At 32.5% G+C, this 21744-nt stretch overlaps 1 protein-coding gene, 1 non-coding gene and 1 pseudogene across 2 annotated transcripts; 1 reads left to right on the forward strand and 2 right to left on the reverse strand.

The window, feature by feature from the left end:
- Positions 1–2789: 2789 nt before the first annotated feature.
- Positions 2790–7052, reverse strand: LOC128156900 (tyramine receptor 1-like). The gene has a single exon (XM_052819228.1). The coding sequence runs from the start codon at positions 6638–6640 to the stop codon at positions 5366–5368; it is 1275 nt and encodes a 424-aa protein (XP_052675188.1). The 5' UTR covers positions 6641–7052; the 3' UTR covers positions 2790–5365.
- LOC128156899 (xaa-Pro aminopeptidase 2-like) lies at positions 6576–16428 on the forward strand (annotated as a pseudogene).
- On the reverse strand, positions 7708–7779 carry Trnae-uuc (transfer RNA glutamic acid (anticodon UUC)). Its single transcript has one exon. It is a non-coding gene; the product is annotated as a tRNA-Glu (tRNA).
- Positions 16429–21744: the final 5316 nt, after the last annotated feature.

Here is a 21744-nt window from a genome sequence, read left to right on the forward strand (position 1 = left end):
TGTAAACAACTATAAGACTCGAGCTTTGTTTACATAACAACCAATTCTTACCTCTGTATCTCTCTCGTAACTTGACTTTAACATTCAATATTTTGGTCAATCATTTAAAATGCACCAGTAAACCATTTTAGACATAAAAAATAAAAATAGAATTTTTGATCTCAAATCGTGTCCAAGTCCTTTTAACTAAATTTTAGTACCAGCGGCTATGAGAACAAGAGAAGTTAGACAAACGTGCGTAATGGTTTGCATAAAAAATCCAGTTTTTAGAGCTTTCATGAGGCAAAAATGTTAACCCTACCGACCCTAGTCTATGAATCAGATATCTTCTTAACATTATCTTCCGGCAAATTAAATAATTGCTTAACAATAGATGTTTGAACATATCTTAACAGCTATAAAAATTATGTTGATGCGAATATTTATTTCTCTGTCATGTCAGTAGGTGGCACCTTCTTGTTATCGAAAAAATGCAATGCCTGTCCAAAGTCCAAAAACTGATAGGGGAAGAGTTTCAAAGACCAGAAAGAGTACGGTTGGGTTAATTGTGCTGGAACCCCGCACGTCAGTAAAATGTGTGTTGTGCCGAGTTTTGCTATATATGCTGGAACCCCGCCTACTAGTGGAGTGTGTGATATCGTCTAAATATGTTGGATTTTTGCACTTGATATCTATTTTTTTTTTTGGCAAAACTACATCGGGCTGACCGTGCTGGACTTTCCGCAGGTTTTCAAGTTGTTGCAACGAGACTCCGAGACTCGGTTTACATCGAAATACCATCTACCGTTTTTAAAATACAACTTGTTGATTTTTTATTCGTTTTAGAGTTTTTATTCAGCGTTTACTTGAGCAAATAAAACAAATTGTTCTTTCCTCTGAATTCACATTAAAGTGAACAATATAATCAAATACAATATACATTCGAGAATGTTCAATAGTATTTCAGTAGAAAGACGATATGCACCCCACTGGGTTAACCACAACTTCATGATAAATACTTCAAGCTTAAACTTTAATGGTGAAACTTGTATTGGAACTCTATAGTGCCCCAAAATAATATCTTAACGCAAGTATTCCCAACCACATGGAAACAAGCTTGCTACATGTAACGTTTACAGTACTTTCAGTACTTTGATTAGTATATATACTTTGACAGATATGTACAGCTTATGGCAATATATCTATATGTGGTAAGAAATGTAGTTCATTGTAAAGCTGGAACGTAGAATAAGAAAAATGGTTTGTACTCAGTGAAGAGACGGTCAGAATTAAGTATATATTTTTTCAAAGTCACATGACATTATTTGCATGACTGAAAAATTGCACAGGGGCCAAGTCCGTATTGCTGGATAATTACGTCAATGCCAAGGTGGTATTTTGCACAGGTTTGAGGTTTCAAATATTTTATATATTAGAATACTTCTTAAAGAGTTTTTAATTACTTTGGATTTCTGTCATGTGGGGTATTTACCTTTAAGAAATAAATTCATACAGGAAAATGCATTTCCATTTGGAAAAACAGTTCCCGATATGATCTATAGAAGTGCCTACTATAGTATACCGGAAAAAAGAAATTTCTATAAGATTTTAAATTCTGATGGATTTGAACAAATCTCCAATCGGATTTCACAATCCGATAGGATATCTAAATTTTCTTTAGGGAAACTCTAGTATGGATTAATTTTTTGTGGGAAAAACATGTCTCCTGTAGGAAATATAATTCCTGTAGGATTTTAAAAAAAAAATCATACAGGATGTTAATAATCCTGTTCAACCATCAACCATTGTGAATCAAGTCTTTGTTTTATTATAAAAGGAATAAGGAATCATTCTTTGAGTATTATGAGCTGATAATTTTTGTCGGGGCGTGATCAAATCTAATAAAGCCCGAAGGACTTTATGATAGATTTGATCACTCCGCGACCGAAATTATCACCTCATAATATTCAAAGAATGATTCCTTATTACTTATATTTACATAATTTTAAACCATCCTACGATTAAATAAGCAAATCCCGCTCGCGCCACAATTTGGCTTTATGAGTTATATAGTACAAAATCGATACATAGTGTTATCACAGGCAAAGACACAGGAAAATGTAAATATAGGTGAATCAAAACTTATCAAACCTTGCTCTTCACAGTGCAATATTGATCATTGTTCATCTAGTTGCAAAGATATTTTCTTGAAAGAACTATCCAGCGACCACTATTTGTTGCTAGCGTTTAGCAAGCTGATAGATCTACAGAGTCAAAGAAATCAATTTACAGAAGTTAACATGAAGATAAAACTAATGCACATTAAGAGCTTGAATATAAGGTCATTTGAAAAGACCACGTTCAAATGCCATGTCGATTTTAAATAATAGACAGAATATTCGATGTTGGGGTTATCAGTGTTATTGAAAGTTTTACCACCGGTTTAAGGAAATATATGGAACATCACTTTAAAGCGTTGATCATTGATTCACCAGAAATGAACGTCTTCTATTGTATTTATTGATTCATTCAGGGTTTTTTTTTAAATTTTTATTTCAGAATGGCCAAAAACAACAAGTTTTTAATACAGATTTATGCTCTGGTACATTTATTTGCCGAGCCTATACATATTTCTAAAACTCTCAGTGTTAATCTATTGCAGCAACTTAAACATTGGTGGTTTTTCAATAGAATGCATTAACTATAAACATTGCTTTCAAAGTGACGTAATTTTTGTTCTTAACCTTTGGTATATCAATATAAGTGAGCTAAGTATCAGTTTGGTTTTGCCGTACTGTTATTATTAGAAGTGGAACTATTTCCAGTTAAGCAAAAAATAAAAAAATACTGATAAAATATTTGAAGACTGTATTCCAGATACTATACTATTACATGCCAAATTTCAGACAGATGGCAAAAACATCAAACTTTGATATTTCAATGCACAAAAAATTACACCGGGCATCTTGGATCTTTATTTATTGTACATAGCAATTCAGGGAAAAGTGTTCATGATCAAGTTCTCACGAGCACCTTCAGCGATACAAGTACCCGACCCCGAAGTCAATGTAGTCTCCCGTGAGGATTTTTTTCACGGCTTACAGTAACTATAAACATACACAGTGAGCCCCTCTCTGTCTCACTTTGATACAACCCCTGTTGCTCTACTACTGCACATCTTGGTTGCTATATTGCTTGGTTGAATAATTTCCTCTCTTTGTAAGACCTGTGATTTTTATATACTATACCTGTAGTACAAAAGGACTCGAGCAATTAATGCGAATATCATTTTCCTGATATTTTTCTTATCCTTGGTAGATACATTGGTAGAATAATGACCACGTGACCAGTGAATTTTGTCTGTCGAGTTAGCTGATTACACCGGTGTAATAACAATCTTCTGAGAATACCAGCTTTGTGACACAGCATGCCACGGCATGTAAAGTTGACAGTTAATAAGATTGCAGGACCCAACGAGTTGGTTACATAATGTCTCTGTTTCGTGCACTTTCCTGCGCTCCTGCCTAGTACCGCATCTCATTTGTTATTCAATGGAATTAGTGAATAGGAAGAAGAAACCAGCGTCAGGGGATGATAATTTAACACCTCTTTAATTACCGGATAAGAAAATGAATTCAGCAAACAAAGTAGCACTATTGGCAAAAATTCTTGTTTGGGTTCCACAATTTAGAATTATCAGACTTAATAAATTTATCAATTCTTCTGTTTAAGATAAGGCTGAAGATATAGCAATTTCTATTCAAACAACTTTGCATGCAAAAAAAAAATAAATCAATTATTTGACATGGTATGACAAGCGCTGCAATAATTGATTTTATTTACTTGTGCATTGAAATTGTTTTTATGCAATGAATAATTTCTATTTGTTTTGTATACAATTCCAATGAAGAAGTATACTAAATAAATGGAAAAATATACAAAACTTTTGAAAATTTAGACAAAACAAATTGTAAAGAACAAATAATACAATCTTTGAAACGGAAGAGTATTTGCAAAAAGTTGAAAAGTCACTTTATCAGTTTGTCACCATAAAAAATGATTTGTAAAAGTTATTGTAAACAACAACTTTGACAACTCCTGTCTTTTTTTACTTCAATATAACCCCATTTTACTCTCTCATGGCACAACTTGATTGCTATGTTGCTTGGTATAGGTACCCGAACTACTTGTGAAATTTTCAAAGACAGAAAAATCTAAAAGCTTTGGAATTAGAAAATTATATATAGGCATGTTTCCTCTGTTTTGAGGCTTCATAGGAAAGTACTAAACAGCTGATACTTTGATCGAGAGTTCGAATAAAGCGGAAACGCCTTTGAATTTGATGAATTCAACTGCAATACATATTACGGTTTTTAATTTATAATTTTAATTATAAATTTATATATTTTTTTTTTCAAGTTCATATTGATAGATGACCACTTTATCTGTGAAGGTTACCCCAGTATGTGCCGATTTCTAAAATGGTTTCCCAAAGGTTTATAGGCTCCTTTATAACTGTTTATAGAGTATCTAAGAAAACAAGATTGGCTAACGTTCAAACTATTGTACTCAGAACATCCTTGTTCGAGGCCATTAACTTGTCCCCCCGAGAAGACACGGCTATTAATCTATTTGCTAATTGATGTCAAACCATGGATATGAGATGCAAATACAACGACTATTTTCATTACACTTATGAAATATTGATGTTGTGTTGCAGCGTTCACGAATGATCAAATTAGAACGTTTTATCATATCATATCAATGTGTTTTATCAGAATTCCTCATTAACTAAATACATTTTTATAACCAAAGTTTATTAGGTTGTTATTGCATCATCTATTCATACAAAGGTAACTCAATAATGCTGAAGAAAATAACAGATGAGAAAGCCTTGGCTGTAGGTACCGTAACTTGTACATGTATTCTTATATAAAATTACCGACTAGATGCAGCGTATTATGCGCTTTTTGTATAAAATGTTGCACACTGATTATTTAAAATAAACGACTAGAAAAAAATATCCTAATTAGTAATTTCTAAAATTAAATAATTGTAAACATGCTTTCAGTTGTGTGGTTATAAAGCAAAACGTACTCAGTCTAATACAATGTTACAGTTATATACAGAAAGATTCTCTTACCAATCAAATTGTTTATATCCATCAAAATCAAACAAGAATTAAATATAAGAGCCTTAATGCTTCTTTGTCATTCTTGTGGCTTGTAAATCGTTTTCAAACGGTGACGTCATTTTTTTTTATAGCTTGATGATGTCAGATGTTACAAATCCATACTTGACGGAATTACAAGAAAGACAGAAATTAATTAAGTTTATTATGAAGGCTTAGGCCTTGATGCTTTTTGCATTGTTTCATAAAATGACATCATCGTCTTTTGAAAAGTTTGATGACGTCAGATCTTACTTGATTGTTTATAATTCCATACACGACTGGATTACAAGCATGCCCAATGAAGAACATGTAACGCAGAACGAGGCTCTGTGTGACGTTAAAGACGTCAAGCCAGAAAGGAGTCCACGTAAGTATGTAAATGATTGAACACACAAACAACATAATTGACGTTTTTCGTCTGATGTTTGGCTTCATTCTGGAACGAGATTTATTTCGTTTATTTTTAGGGTAGTGATTTTTATGGCCGTTGGGTTTCGAATGATAATCAGAATTTCTCAGTTTGTTGTCTTTATTAACGTATATGCAAGTTTCACAAGGGTTTTCCTTACTTCTGGATTCGAATTCGATGTCTTCGTATTCGTTGCGAGAATTTGTTGATTTTTTTTCGAACAAAACTTTCTGTTGTGGAGATCTTTTTTGCTCCAATACTGCTTCGTTTTCAACTAAGCATAAAACAACTTCATTTTCGTTGCTACACTGTTCATCCATGGGTTCATCTCTCGAATCTTTCCCTTCCTTAACTTTCCTCACGACGTATTTATTAGGCGTGATGGGCCTGGACATGTTGCGCCTCCTAAGAAGAACTCGCTGTAACAGTCTCCTATATATCAGGGCGTAAAGTACAAGTATGCTCAGAATCCCAGACAAACATAGTAAAGCCAAGGCGCCTTGGTAGATACTCGTACCCAATATTCCTAGTATTTCTGTAGTGAATTGACAATAGGTACCTACATGTACTTCATAGGAGTCGACTCCATTTCCTGTTACAGTGAATATTGTCGGAGAAGGAGACGAAAATACGCAAGTAACGATCGTAAGAAATATCATGATTTTACGCACAGCGTGTTGGTTGAGTTTTCTCATTGGATGACAGATGGCAATATATCTTTCAAATGCAATAGCACAAAGAACAGAATTCCCCGTCAGAATGGCAATATGACGTATTGTTTCCATCAACCTACAGATGACGTCATTGTGCACGCGATGAAGCTCGTACACAATCGTGTAAGGAATGACCACCACACAGATGAACAGATCCAGTGCTGCCAGGGTCTTTATGAAGAAATGCTGGTTGTAAGAGTCCTTTCGCCTGGCGTAGACGGTCAGTATGGCAGCGTTCCCGAGGCCGCCGAAAACTATATAAACACCGGTGAGGATAAGAAACAAGATCGTATCCACAGTCATGATTAATATTCGTTTTTCCCGGAGAGCATTTGTTCTACATTTGTGAGACCAAATCGATAGCATGGATTCTAATTTCAAAGAATAGACGTAAGTGGCACTAATCACGATAAAATCCTAATTTTTACCGAGCACGTGATCATACTAACTATTCATATATGAAAATGTTGTCCTAGTAATCGGTCAATATCCATCCCTTCGGAACTCGTTTCAGCTCATCATCATTAACCGTTCCGAGGAAATTTAAATCTTTCCAGGACATAAATGTTGCTTTACATTAATTTTGCAATTTCCAAGGTTTTTTTGAACAAGGGTCATCAAATAAGGAAAACAAATTTAAAGGGAATTTCCCCATCTGTTACCATGTATTTTGTAACCTTATGCTTTCATGGAAACAGAGGCATTTGCGGCATTAAATACATGTCACGTTGACTGGAGGAATAAAGCCAACCAGCAGTGTTTACATCATTTTTGTTGATTCTGGATACATGAGGAACTAAGAACTGAATTAAGATTCGATATATTTAATAAATGATAAGAGAATAAGAATTGAAAATATTTGCTTTACCCTGTTTATTAAACCAGAACAGGAATTCATAATTATACATACACGTACGTTATTTCATAAATCTTTTCTCTTTTTTCGCTAACTTATGCATATAAAGTTAATAATATTTGAAAGTCAGCAAATTTGAAAACAATACATTTCTGTTATGGATTCTTTTTATTTAGCTCGGAAAAGGAACTTTTGGCACATTGAACCCCTGACTCGGCTTTCTTTACTTATACATGTATGGTAGGTTTAAATTTAAGTCGTATGTTTAGTTTCGTTCCCAATTTATTTCACATTCAGGGAAAACGGTACACTTCGAATTAATAGAAAGACTTATGACAATTCATCATATAAGAAAGAAAGACAATAACGTTTTCTAATCGTTAAAAGACATAAAGTGCATTCTAAGATTTCGCAATAAAGTAAATATTTTAAAAACCCAAGTGATAACGAACCATTCTGTGGAGGTAAACGTGTAATGTTCGGGTAAATTTAATTGACATTGCGTCACAACATGATAGTGGGGGATCTCTCCCTAATTTAATAATTGAACGTTTCACTAATCTGTCAAAAAATGTCGTTCCGATGCCGGGAATCGAACCCGGGCCGCCTGGGTGAAAACCAGGAATCCTAACCACTAGACCACATCGGAATTGATAATTTCCATTAGTTAAATATGCTACAGAATATACAACAGTACTACAGTATATGATGCAAACTTTATAATTTGTTATCAGTGTCAGATTATAATTATATAACTGCAACATTTCCTCTGATATACTATAGAGTAAATAAATATAACAAAACTAGTTTGGTCTTCCGTTCAATATCAAGAACACACCTGATAAATAAAGAAAGACAACTCTTGATGAACCATCAGGTAGTACCTATTGACGGTATTACTGAAAATGATGAGGACTTTATCATGTATTATCCTAGTTTGCAAAAATGAGCAACATAACTGAAAAACCCAAATAATACAACTTAACATGAAAGCCGCACACTCGGTGCTTAAAAAAATAAAAAATATTTTTAAAGATTAATAACAACGCATAAACACACGACTATTTTTAGAAAATCTTTAAAATCATATTAGCTAGGATTGGGCTTTACAAAGCAATGCAATTAAAGGCATAACTGCAATTTTAAATTATATGTAAGCGTTAATTGGCCTGCACCCCAGAGGATCATTAATGAACACTACATGTAGCTTAAATGAAATTTAATATTAAATAGAATAGTATATAGAAAACAGATAATAAGAAGAGAACCACATATAACAAATATAGATACATAATTTTAAAAGCTTAATTATATGGTGGCTAACTGTGTACATGTTCTTCATATTTTACATTTAAATATATATAACAGTATCCTTTTTTATAGTTTCGACTAGCAAGAATAAGGCATGTGTACTAATTTTCGATGTGTTCAAATCCATAATAAAGCCTTTCGGGCTCTATTGGATTTGACCACGTCTAGACTAAAATTATCACCTCAATACTCAAAGAATTATTTCTTCTTCCTTTAAGAAATCAAAGTGTGCAGGTGAACTTGCGTTTGAACTGACGACATGATATTTGTGTTCTGACTCAGCTGATATCTGAAAACGTGTACCCAGGTGTTGATTACACAGACTTAGAGAGTGCAGAAAATGCAGTGTTTACAAAATGGGCTCAAACTGTTCGTGTTGATTGCATGCGCGCTGATTAACGGGGCGACAAGTGCAGGTAAGGAACTGTTAATGAAATGTCAAGGTTTCTTGTTAATAATTAGCTATGTTACAGGTATTATACACACAAGTTTCGAGCAAAGAAATGTAAACATTGTAAGTATGAAATGTCAACATTGTCATTATGCGTAAAATAACGACGTAATTAAGAACAGATCGTGCCCATCAACTCAATGTAGATTAGGAGGAACAATAACCTTGTAAGCTTGAATATAGGAAAACGAAAAAGATAGATTTACTAGTATGTACAGAATCTAAATATTGTTCATCTGAATTGTCAACAGTGATTGTTCACTTTGACCTTTCACTGACCTCTCACTGATAAATGGAAGACATTGTCAATTTGTGCAATGCGGGATGTACAACCTACTTTATTACAAATGTACGTGTATCTAACAAACTGTGCGTAAAAACTCACTCAGCAGGTAAAAATCAGTAGCCATATATATCAAAAATCGAGAAAGTTCTGAAGAGATAAAAGCTCTAATCAGTTCATGTAAATGTAATGCAGGAATCATACCGCTAATTATAGTTCATTACATATTCTGTCCAACAGTAAAGATCACACACCCTTCTATAATTGACCCTCTCTGATCTGTCACTAATCTCTATGTCTGGTATAGACCCCCACTCATCCTTTACTAAGGCCCTTAATTTAATCTCTTCATTTTCGTGTAAAGATTATCACTTTGATAAGCATAATAGTGAAAGTACAGAAACTATGTATTATATACAAATGAATGTCTTTCATTGGAAGCGGTGGCTTCACATTAAATATGATAGGGTTTGTGATTGGTCGAATCTTGAACAACTAACACGGAATTAAAAATAAACATAACGTGCAGATGAGAAATCTTTTAGTGGAGAGAGAAAGCGTACATTATAAATTGTTTTCTTACCCAGACAACCAGTATAGTAGAGATTTCATCCCTAGAGAGAGTGTCCACGTGAAGGAAGGTCACTGTCACGATGATCAGGTAAAAGTGTTTACCCTGAAAATAATTCATATGATCCTGTCTTTGTATAAATAACTTTATTTCATATCAATATATATAGTATTTAATCATATTCAATGCTTTGCAAAAGTCTTATTTTTATTAGAAGTTATAAATTAAATTTGTTACTGGCCAAATTCTAAAATTTTTACTCAAATGCCGATTGAAATGCAAACTTTATTGTGATTTGATGGTCTCTCTTTTTTTTCACAAACTTAGACTAAAGTGAACCGTCTTGAAGATGTCCGGAGATTGATGCATGAAAAGAAACTTGACGCTTACATAATTTGTAATGTCAACGAAAATCTGGTATGAGCTACAGCAAATAATTTATTAGTAGGTTAGACTTTTTGTACAAGGTTTAAATTGAAATTTTATATGCTTTAAGGCAAGTTTTTCATTAAGATCAGTTTATTAACTGTCATTTATTAACCCAAAAATAAAAACAGTATACGATTTGGGTTATATCGATTCATTTGTTTCCAAGGGTAAACTAAAACCACATGACAGAAGACTGGAATCAATTTCTGGCTTTTCTGGAAGAATAGGTATATCTTCTGTTTTAAAATAAATTTGAAAATGTTTTATTAAATTTCTTAGCATTTACAACATAATTATTAAAAATTTTCATTTTGTTTTTGTTCTTTGTTATATTTTAGGTACAGCAGTGATAACACTAGTCAAAGCGGCTCTATGGACAGACGGAAGAACATTCCAGTCAGCCATTGATGACGTCGATTGTGGTTGGACTATTTACAGAAAAGGTACAAAATGCAAACAGGCTAGCTACATGTACATGCAACTTGCTGTTTGTGCGATACATGGTAAACGATAAACGTTACAAACAAATCCAATCTCTAATACATAAATAAAATGACACCTTGTTTTCAGTTTTTCTTTAGTCTTGGATGTTTGAATTCCTGAATATCAGGAGAAAATCACATTAAAATTTTTCATTTTTTAAATCAAGAATAATCGGTAACATTTCGCGGCTTTAATTTAAACATTTTGGCTCACGGAAAAGTCACATATACAGAATTATTCAATAAATTAATTATTTGTAACTATTGATTCACAATGAATACAAATGAGAACAAATACATAATAATTAGAAATGATATAGATTGAAAGGTGACTGTACACTCATTCCTTTAAATTAATTATAGGTGGCAGCAATTCAACTTCCTTGGTTGACTGGATTTATGATAACACTGTGGAGGGTTCTTCCGTTGGAGCATGCCCATATTTGACGAGCTTAGGTTTATTACCATTATTTACCCCAAAAATCGATTTTCGTAAAAATGTGGCCGATTATTATGATATATAAGTTTATCATTAATTTACTCTTTTTCAGTTTGGTGGAAGAATTTTCAAACTATTTTCAAAGAAATGAGCATAAAATTTATTCCTGTTTATGAAGATCTTATTGATTTGATATGGACAAAGAATAGAGCACCACTGCCTAATTCGCAAATATACATTCAACCATTGCAATTTGCAGGTACTTGTACAATTGAGTTGAACATGGCTGTACACTTGTACAATTATATACTATGTTTGAATGTTTTTAGTAAATGACATATACATGTACTTGTATGAAAATTGATTTAGTTTCGAATCTTATAACATTGACAATTGATAATTATCAATTTTGTAGCTGGTTAGATTTTGGTCAAACTGCAAGCAAAATAAACACTTTGAAGTTAAAAAGCTCGATCGATTGTGGGTTTTTTTAAAGTAAAGAATCATGTAACCATTGTAGGTAAAACCTGGCAAGCTAAAATAAATTGGACGATACAAAAGATGGCAGAAAGAGATGCTGACGTTCTTGTACTAACAAACTTGGACGAAATTGCCTGTGATTATGTTTAATTAGTAAATTTTAGATGAATTAGATTCATGGTACTCCTTTTCTGAAATAGAAATTGGATATTGACGTGTTTTTGCTAATCTGAGATGTAGGTCTTTGTTGTCTCTACAGGGCTTTTTAATCTTCGAGCGAGAGATTTTCCTTTTGATCCATATTTTATTTCGTTTTGCATTATAAATGCAAAGAATGGTGTTATAAGGTAACGTACCAATTTATATCTTCTAAATCTTTTGTAAAGACTGTTCTTAAAATATAACTTGAGTAACATTTTTCTGACCAAATGACATGCTTATATTTTTTTTCTCACACGTGTTTTTTAGTCTCTATCTTGTAAACGCCAAAGAAAGGCTAGCGAGCACCGTTGATTCTTCAGGCTTGAGATTGTATCAGTTTTTGAACACATCTGTAGTTGGCACGTGTGTTCGTCCTACATGCAAAAAGAACACTCGAATATACACAAACGATAATATGGATACATGTGAAAAAATAGACAACATTGCAACAGAACCAGTTCATAGGACACTCTGCGGTAGATGTCCGAGAATACAACCCGAGTACGTTCAAAGATGACGTTAGTAAAGCGTCACGTGACAACCGTGTTCGAAAAGTATGGGTATCCTGGAGCTGCAGTGAAGCATTTGCAGAAGAAATTCCACAGGTAAAATGATTCCACCTCAAATTTTGAAAAGATACTTAAATTTCAAGTAATTGTAAAAACAATTTCTTTTCTTAATTATAAATTAAAGATACATTTTATCATTTAGTTTTTAAAGAAACAAATATCTTGTTACAGGAAAAACTGATTTTGGATCACACACCTCCTATGGCATTCAAAGCAGCAAAGAATGAAGCAGAGCTTGAAGGAATAAAAAATAGTACGGTATGATTTCAGATAATTTCGACGATCTTGATCATCAATATTACGACAAGAAGTCGTTCCTAAATATCCAGATTATCAAGATTAAGGTCAAGATCTAGTAAATGATTCAAGAGTGTCTTTTTGGTGTCTTTTTGGTGATAGAACCATTATGACGTCATAATTGATTTGAAGAATCGTTTTCCCGTACTTTACAGCTCTAAAGGAGTTATGTAGAAAATGAAACATTTTCTTGACATTTTATGTTAAATCATGGAAAACGTTATCCCGATACCTATATTCAATTTGACATCATTTTAAAGAGGAAATCAAGAGCTTGTTTCATTCCGTTTTTGGAGAGACTGTAGGCATTATAGATATATTTCATTTACTAGATCTTGACCTTAACAAAGAGAAATCGAACTGAATTAAAGATGAACTTTTTTTAACTTTTGTAGATACGGGACTCGGTATTTCTAACAACGTATTTTGCTGGGTTAGAAAAAAGGGTAAGAATTTAATCCATTTCAATTATATCTGTTTAGTTGTAAAGTTTTTTTCTTTTTTTCCTTTTGCATCAGTTAAATATGTGTATTCATATGTAGATGAAAAATGGCGACACTTTGATCACAAAAGATCTGGAAGTGGAGATCAAGAAACTCAGACAGTGGGTGACTGAATTTTAAAATTTGTTTTTTATCATTTTTTTTATTTCCGATAACTTAAATTGTTATGGTAGAGTGCATTAGCAAAATTATTACATTTTCCTTTAACTAGCAATTTAAATCGGATACTATTTTAATTATGAATAAATTGTTTTAAAACACTTTCTTCAGTCATAAGAATTATAAAATGTTACTTATGACATTCATTACTTCTGCACTTATTTTCAATCTCGATGACTTAACCTAAAAAAGAACAATTTCTTAAAACACTAGGAACGAGTTATATAACAATGGTCCCAGTGGTGTGTCCCTGCTCGGATTCGGACCGATGACGCAACATCTATTCCCTAAAATTACAGATGATATCGTCACAGAAAACGATATTTTCCTCTTTGACATGGGATCACAATATCTGTAAGGTTACAAAAAGTTGCACAATTTTATGAACAATAGTTTAATGATGATTATTATGTTCCGGTGGGGAATTTATACGATTGTTTTGAAATAGTGATGGTACAACAGACATTGCTCGTTGTTTTGTGTTTGGAACACCCAATGAAAGACAAAAGGTCAGGGTATTTGCTAACGTTCTCCGGTCCCAGTATCATGGAGCAGTCTGGGACATATTTTATTACAAAAACACGCAAAGATTACTTTGTTAACAAGATTTTGTTTCTCTGTTCTTTGTCAGATTGTTAACCATTTCTAGCATCAGTCTTTTGTTATTACGTATTTATTAAGAGATTGAAATCTCTACCTCAGCACAGATTTCTCCTGGATCCGGGAGCCTGTTTTTATACATTAAACACCAATCATACTTATTAAAATAAAGTTTACGTGTCTTGTATAATTTCTAATTCTCAAAGTATTTTCAAAAGCATTATGTTTCACCGTTACACTAAGCCCTGAATGTTGCAGGACATTTATACACGTCTATTGATGACTCAAATCAACTTGGCCATGAAGACATTCGAAGCTGGTACCACTGGTGAGATGAACACCATCATAAGTAGAGTGGACAAATATTCATTGATTGAGGAGTTTTCTACTTGGTATGGCGCTTACTAATGACCATGATCTTTCTTAACGTTGTACAGGTCGAGATTTGGATTCAGATGATGTACGAGAGCCCCTACGTGAAATAGGGGTACATTTTCCTCATGAAATAGGTCATATGCTAGCTGCTCACGGCGCAATAGTAGAAGGTAAATCAATTTTATTTCCATGTCGCTTTGCAAAATGAGACAAATTAAAAGGCATTCGTTTTTTAAAGTGATACATTTTGTGAAAGTTTTAAAGTGATACATTTTGTAAAAGTAAGTTTCAAGCCACTGTACTCTCTCTAAAAAAAATGGCGATTTCCATTTGAGTATCTTATCCGTTTTTGATTGGTTTTCTACCAGGTCCGGCCTTGATCTCCAACATTACAGAGGATTGGCGGAGTGACGTACCCAGAGACAGACATATCTTTGAATGTAGTGAGTAAAGAAAAGAACCCAAAACTATGGACCAAAGAAAACCTCGAATAAAGAAAAATTTGGTTTTTTTTTAAATTTCTTCAGAGGTAGTTTGTAAACATATCTGCATAATAACTGCGAAACTCCTTTTATGAAAACATGTATGTGTTGAAATTTGTTACAGGAAAATGCAAGAAGCCCCAAGATGTAGTGAAGACCCCAAATTGGTCAGATTATGTGTTGGAAGAAGGCATGGTTTTTTCAAATGGTAAATTATGCATATTTTCAAATGTATCAAAGCAAGCCTCTAGAAGGATGCTGCAATAATGTGCAATGACGTAGGCTTACATGTGACAGGTACATACATATACAACAAATATTCAATCAACAATCACTAAATTAAAAGCTTCACTTTTTAAGAACAAGATTTATACAACCAGGGTGAATTTTTTTACGAGACTATATATGTATTTTTCATACCCTATTAAAACTTATTAAGAAGATAATTGGTTTGATTTTTAGAGCCAAGTTTCTACGGCAAAGGAGAATTTGGCATGAGACTCGAGAACACAATGTTTATTACCACGGTGCGTATTCCTTGAGACGCCACACATTCAGATTTTTTTATTTACAAAATTGGTAAAATTAAACCGTTTTGTTATAATCTGTATTTGATTGCAGGGACAATGTGAGAAGCCTTGTTTCGCCTTCAGACAGTTGGTATTTTTGCCATACGAGCCCAATCTTATAAAACCAGAATTGTTTTCGGATGATCAGGTACATGTACTAGCATTTAATCCATTAAAACAAAAAATGGCCATTTTTACTTTATTTTGAAATAATTTTTGTAAATATACATTTTTTTTATAGAAGTCGTGGTTAAAAGACTATTATAGAATGATTGAACAACTCGTTGTTCCACAACTGCAAGCCAGGAACGATTCTACAGCTATTGCGTGGCTCCTGAACAGAACAAATGTCACTTTTCTTAATAATTAAGATCAATAAAAAGGTTTTTTTATTTGGTTTCATATCATTGTAAAAAAAAATGCTTGAGTCAGTTCATCTATTATATCAAAATCGATCCGACGTTTTTGTTCCTTCCCAGGAATAACTGAGCCAAATTCAACTAAACTTCGTACACAACATCTTTGAACAAGAGGATTCACCAAGTTTTATTATTAAAATGTATATAAACTACCTAGAATGTATGTAAATGAGAGCTTATTATTTGAAAAAAAATCAACAAAGTTATTAAAATAAATTTTTGTCTTAAAATCATTTCAAAAACCATCAGACTCAAATACCAATTTAATATTAGATGTAAGTTCTTCTATTTGCTGGAAAAGTTCGATGCAATATTTGAGGCGTTCAGCACAATAATGAAGTCATATAGTGAATGGTGTGTTACAATGAACTTTGAAAAAATTACGCACTTTGAAAATATTTTTCAAAGTGCGTTAATTTTGGGACCAAGTCAACGCACTTCGAAAAATTTTTTTTTTTAAAGTGCGTTGATATCGTCGATATTAACGCATTTTGTGAAGAAAAAAAATGTTCATGGTTTAGTGAAAATAGTTGATAGTTTTATAAACAATAAATGATTGCTTTCACCTTGTTTAGCTTAATGTGATATATTTAAAAAAGAACTCATTGCATTCTCAGCTAAGTTGATAAACAGTTTCTAGATGAGTTTTTTTTTCTTTTCTCATAATACAATATCCACAATGTACACAGAAAAAAATCCGAGAGGTTTGAAGTATCCAAATATGACATAAACTTCATCGCTTAGCAACTGCATTTCTCTTTTTTTTCTTTTCTTTTTTGAGTATGCAGCAAATTTACCTCTTATCTGGTATATTGGGCTACGCCCGAACGAATATGATTTTTATATATATGAATAATGGAGATCAATGTAAATGTATATTTCAACTGGCTTATTGCAAATATGATGTGAGAAAAGGATACCTTAGTTCTGTTTATCAAAAACAATATGATCCTTTGGAAGATCAGTGCGAGAAAATTTACCCACATCCTTATGCTTGTTTTTAAGTTTATAATAATTTAATGTTCGTTAATGTTAATATTCTTTTATAGGAGTGATTTATTTAATTAGAATACGAAAAGAGGATTACTGTTGAAACACACAGATTCTTTAACATACAAGCTCGTTTTTTCAATAACACTGTATGTAGTAATACAGGGCACATTTCTTTTTCCGACCTTAAATGTTTACCCAAAGTTGCTGAATATCATATGTTTTGGAAGGAAAAATGAGGGGAAGGGGACCTTCTTCTTGTTTTAGTTTTAGATAGCTTACGTTTTACATATACATTATAATCTCTATTTCGCGTTTTGCATCCTGTAAATGTAATTTTAAAATTGAGAAAAATGTTACTATAATACTCTAATTTTTACGTTGTCTTTAATATTGTTTTGCTTTTTCTATACAAATATTCCAAACCTGTTTCAATGCATGATGATATTCTAGAAGCCAGTATTGGAAGACTCGTTACAATTCTTGGCCCAATGAACTGTACTCTTCTTTACTTTTTTATTTAATTGCCGACAACGGGCAACCTTAATATTTATCAAATAACATTCGCTTGTTTGCTAAAGATACATCTATTACAACGCACTTTGAAAAATTACGCACTTTGAATTTTTTTTTCAAAGTGCGTTAATTTTGGGACCAAGTCAAAGCACTTTGAAAAAATATTTTTGTAAAGTTTGAAAATTCTAAACCGGTGAAAGTATTTTTATTATTATGTACTTTAATCCACATTAATATCGACAGATGTCACATACCACCTTAAGAGGAGGGGGTGTGATCCTTAACTGGAGCTTCAGCAAAATTGAAATTCCCTTACACAAGGATACTTAATGCCATATTTGAATGGAACAGGCTGGCTGGTACTAGAAAAATTAATGCTAATGCGAGAACAACGATGACAGATAAATTATAAGAAAAGTAAACGTAAACTTATGGTTTAATTTCAATTCTGTCTTTTAGATTTTGTGTATGGCTTTAATGAATAAACAAATAAATTAGTATTGACTTCATTTTAATGATATGATTCAACAATTATAATCATTATACAATTACACAAATTAAATTTCAATAACAGGGTGTATTGACACCTAGTGATAAAAGATTGAAAAAAATTTCTGGGACAATAGGTAATCATTGATATTGTAAAATACAATTTAAGACTTACCTTTCTTTAAAAATATTCGAATGTAGGCAACATATAGCAACTTTACTGTATTCGTCTTGAATATCATTAAAAGTACGAGAAATGTACAAAAATGAAGATTTACATCGAACTACACTTTTGACAACAGATTTCAAGTCAAAGAATCTTAAAGGTACAGCTGTAATAACGCTAGATAAGGCGGCTTTATGGACAGATGGGAGAACATTCCAGTCCGCCATTGATGACATCGATTGTGGTTGGACTATTTACAGAAAAGGTACAAAAACAGGGCAACCGGCTCAACTTTTCAAAAATACCTCCAAAACTTGCATCAAAACATTGCGAAAAAGGTAATTAAAAGTAAATGTAAATTTATGCAATATAGACATGTTCTTGGTATTTTGATTAGCAATAACATGAAATTAATGAATTGTATATTTGATAAACAATAGACCAATCCACAATTTGCAAAAGGTGGACTGAGTTGTTTTTTACCTTTCCGGGGTCATTCCAAAGGTCAAAAGGGAAAAATTGAGTGTCTCTTGGAATTTAATTTATTCCTTCGATGTATGGGTTGTCCTATCCTTGGGCAATCAACATACACAATGAAAACGGATTTTTGCTGTCAAATGACACAGTTACAAATCTGTAAACATCAAACGTTACGGTAAAAAATCTGTGGTTTATTCCTCAAAGATAGCGGCCAAAGGAAATACATTTTGTAAAGTGTGAATTGGTCTTTAATAAATAATTATCATTTCTCATTTTTTAAGCTTTACAGTTGCAATAATAATTCAGTCTTATTTATTTGACATAAAAGGAGGCAAAGACACCATTTCTTTGATCGACTGGATTTATGACAACGTCAAATATGTCATTTCCATTGGAGCATGCCCATTTCTGATGAGCTCAGGTATTCAAATAATTTCTCATACCTTAACGACAAACAGAAAAACAACCGCAAATATATACAATTGAATATGCGTCCGTGGCATTTTCACTACCCGTTTTCATAAATAGTGAAATAAAAAAGCTATATAATACCTGCGGAATTTCGTGTTCAATTTAAGGCTGTATTGATCTACTTGAAGTGGAGCTTTGGGTAAAGATACAGAAAAGTACTCAAATTTTAAAGCTTAAATTTATGGAATTTTTCTGTACTTAATGGTAGTTTATAGCTTAACGTACCGTATCTAAAATTTGCTGACCTCCTCAATTACTTTAACGATTCAACCTCAACTTTACAACAAAAGAGACATGCATTCTTCTCCAGCCATTACTTACATATATCTTACTGACTTCCAGAGAGGCCATAGAAATTCCGAGTTTAAATTTAAATGGTGTGTCTTCTAATAACTTCACTATTTGCCAGTAAAATCGCTACATGCATATTTTCCCTTATTGAGTTTGGTGGTATAATTTCCGGAGGATTTTTGAGGAGAAAAACACAAGATTTGTTCCCCTTTACGAGGATATTTTAGATGCAATAGACCAGAACGACCTTTCTCCCCCATTTACATTCACCCTCTACAATTCGCAGGACAGTTACGTTGTGGTTTTTCTTAAAGAATGTTGTCTTTAAAAAAATGTTTAATTTAAAAAATATCCCGTGATGATGAATTACCATCCAACACGGAAAATAAATAAAGTGAAATTACCGTAATCTCTGTAAATGTAGTAAAATAGTTCCCAAAGAAAACATTAAAACAGAATCAATATTAATCTAATTCCCCTTACACTGATGAATAGGGAAGTCGTCTGATCACATGTATATCAAAATCTTGTCGGTAGATTTATGATATTGATTATGATTGCAGGTGAAACATGGCAAAGCAAAATAAAACGAACTTTGCAAATTATGGAGGACCATGCTACAAATGTTTTACTTATCACCAATTTGGATGAAATGGCTTGTTAGTCTAGAGAACAAAACCACCGTAATATGATATTTTGAAGCAATATTTAATCGTCTGAGTTTTATTTTCAAATCCTTTGAGATTGAGCCAGCCTTAAAAAAAGTAAGTCAATCAAATGACATTTCCATTTACTTAATTATAGAGATGATTAGTAAACTAGCTTGAAAACACGAGTTTATGATGTCATGATAATCTGAAATGTGCATATTTTTTTAACAAAATAAATTGTTTATTGTATGCACATGTATATGCCCAAAAATTCAACAAATTTTAATAAAAGAAGCATATTTATTTTTTCTATTTTGCACCAAAATATATTATAGACCATACTTTGAAAAACTCAAAAGAAGACATTTACTTACTCATAATTTTATTAGATGAATTTGAACAGAAAATGTTGATTTATTACTTTATGCTTAATCTCTGCATTAGAGTTACAAACTACATGTACATGTACCTAATACTGAATTGGAATTTTTTCAAAATCTAAATAGTTAAGACTTTTTCACAACAATTTAGTTTCCCACCTAAATATATGTACAATACCTTTAAAAGTTAGTGATACAAGTAAAAAAAAAAAGATTTTTAAGCTTTTATGAACCGTGAAATGTATCCAACCACCCTTCTTTTTTTCAGCCTAAAACTTTCTTTCCTAAAGATCTTAAAATTGTTGTGTATGTTTTCCAGCTTAGTTGATTTAAAATAATTATTGAAAGCTAAAATCACTGAAACATCATTTTTGTATTTCAACACATTTTGAACATTATCCGACTTCATATGACAGGCTGGTTAACAAGAATGCAAGAATGCAAGAAACCATGATATCTTACTTGGCTATTCAGACAACAAGTAGTTATTTAATTTATCTGTGACAATCCTTATCATTTCTTGTACATGTATATCATCGCTACAGTTACATGAAATCAGGATATTACCTTTATTATTATTTTTACAGGGCTATTTAATCTTCGAGCAAAAGACTTTCCATTTGATCCTTACTTTATATCTTTTTGTGTCATCGATGCCAGAAAGACAGCTATAAGGTGAAACAATTTAGGGAAATTTATGTTAAACTGTCAGTATCACATTATATAAAATGGGGTTTTTTTTCTCACTTATTCCTGTAACAATACCATATAAAAGCAACATCACCAAATCATCATACCACGAAACAAAATTAAACAATAACAACAACAGCTTTGAAAACCTCAAAATTCACGAATATTTAAATACTGCGCCCACTGGTTGCTGCGTTCCGAATGAGTCTGTCGCTACCACGAGAAAATTTAAAAAAGGGAAACACGATCAAGAAAGATTACTCTAAGCATTGTGTTGACGTAAAAGAATATAATCCGAGTACAGTACATTAAACTGTCACGTGAGGCGAGCGTTAGAAAAGTTTCAGTCCCCTGAAAATCCAGTCAGGCTTTTGTAGAGGATATACCGCAGGTATTGGTACCACCAAACAAAGTCAACTGTCGTAAACATACTGATAAACAATACATGTCATAAAGATGGCATCACTTGCATCGTATTATATCAAGTTTGATGTTCGTTCAAGGAAAAACTGATCATGAAATACAGTCCTTCGATGACATTCAAAGCAGCTAAGAATGATGCGGAGATTGCAGGAATGAAAAACAGTACGGTATGTTTAGAAATAATTTAAGTGTACTAGTAAATAGAATGGATTGTCAAGAAATTACCGATCAGATCTACATTAAAATTTTAGATACTTTTTATATATCTATCAAATATTATTCTGCAAATGAAATATCTTAATATTTTACCTTTATTTGAATGTATATCTTATTTTTATACAAAGCTTTCATTCTAAAGGAGATTAATATACTTAGCTAAACAAAGTACTCAGTGAACAGATCTCCGGGCATACCAATTGATGTGTGTTAAAACGCATACATATAAAAC

This window comes from Crassostrea angulata, chromosome 7, assembly GCF_025612915.1.
Source record: "Crassostrea angulata isolate pt1a10 chromosome 7, ASM2561291v2, whole genome shotgun sequence".
Classification (NCBI taxonomy): domain Eukaryota; kingdom Metazoa; phylum Mollusca; class Bivalvia; order Ostreida; family Ostreidae; genus Magallana; species Magallana angulata.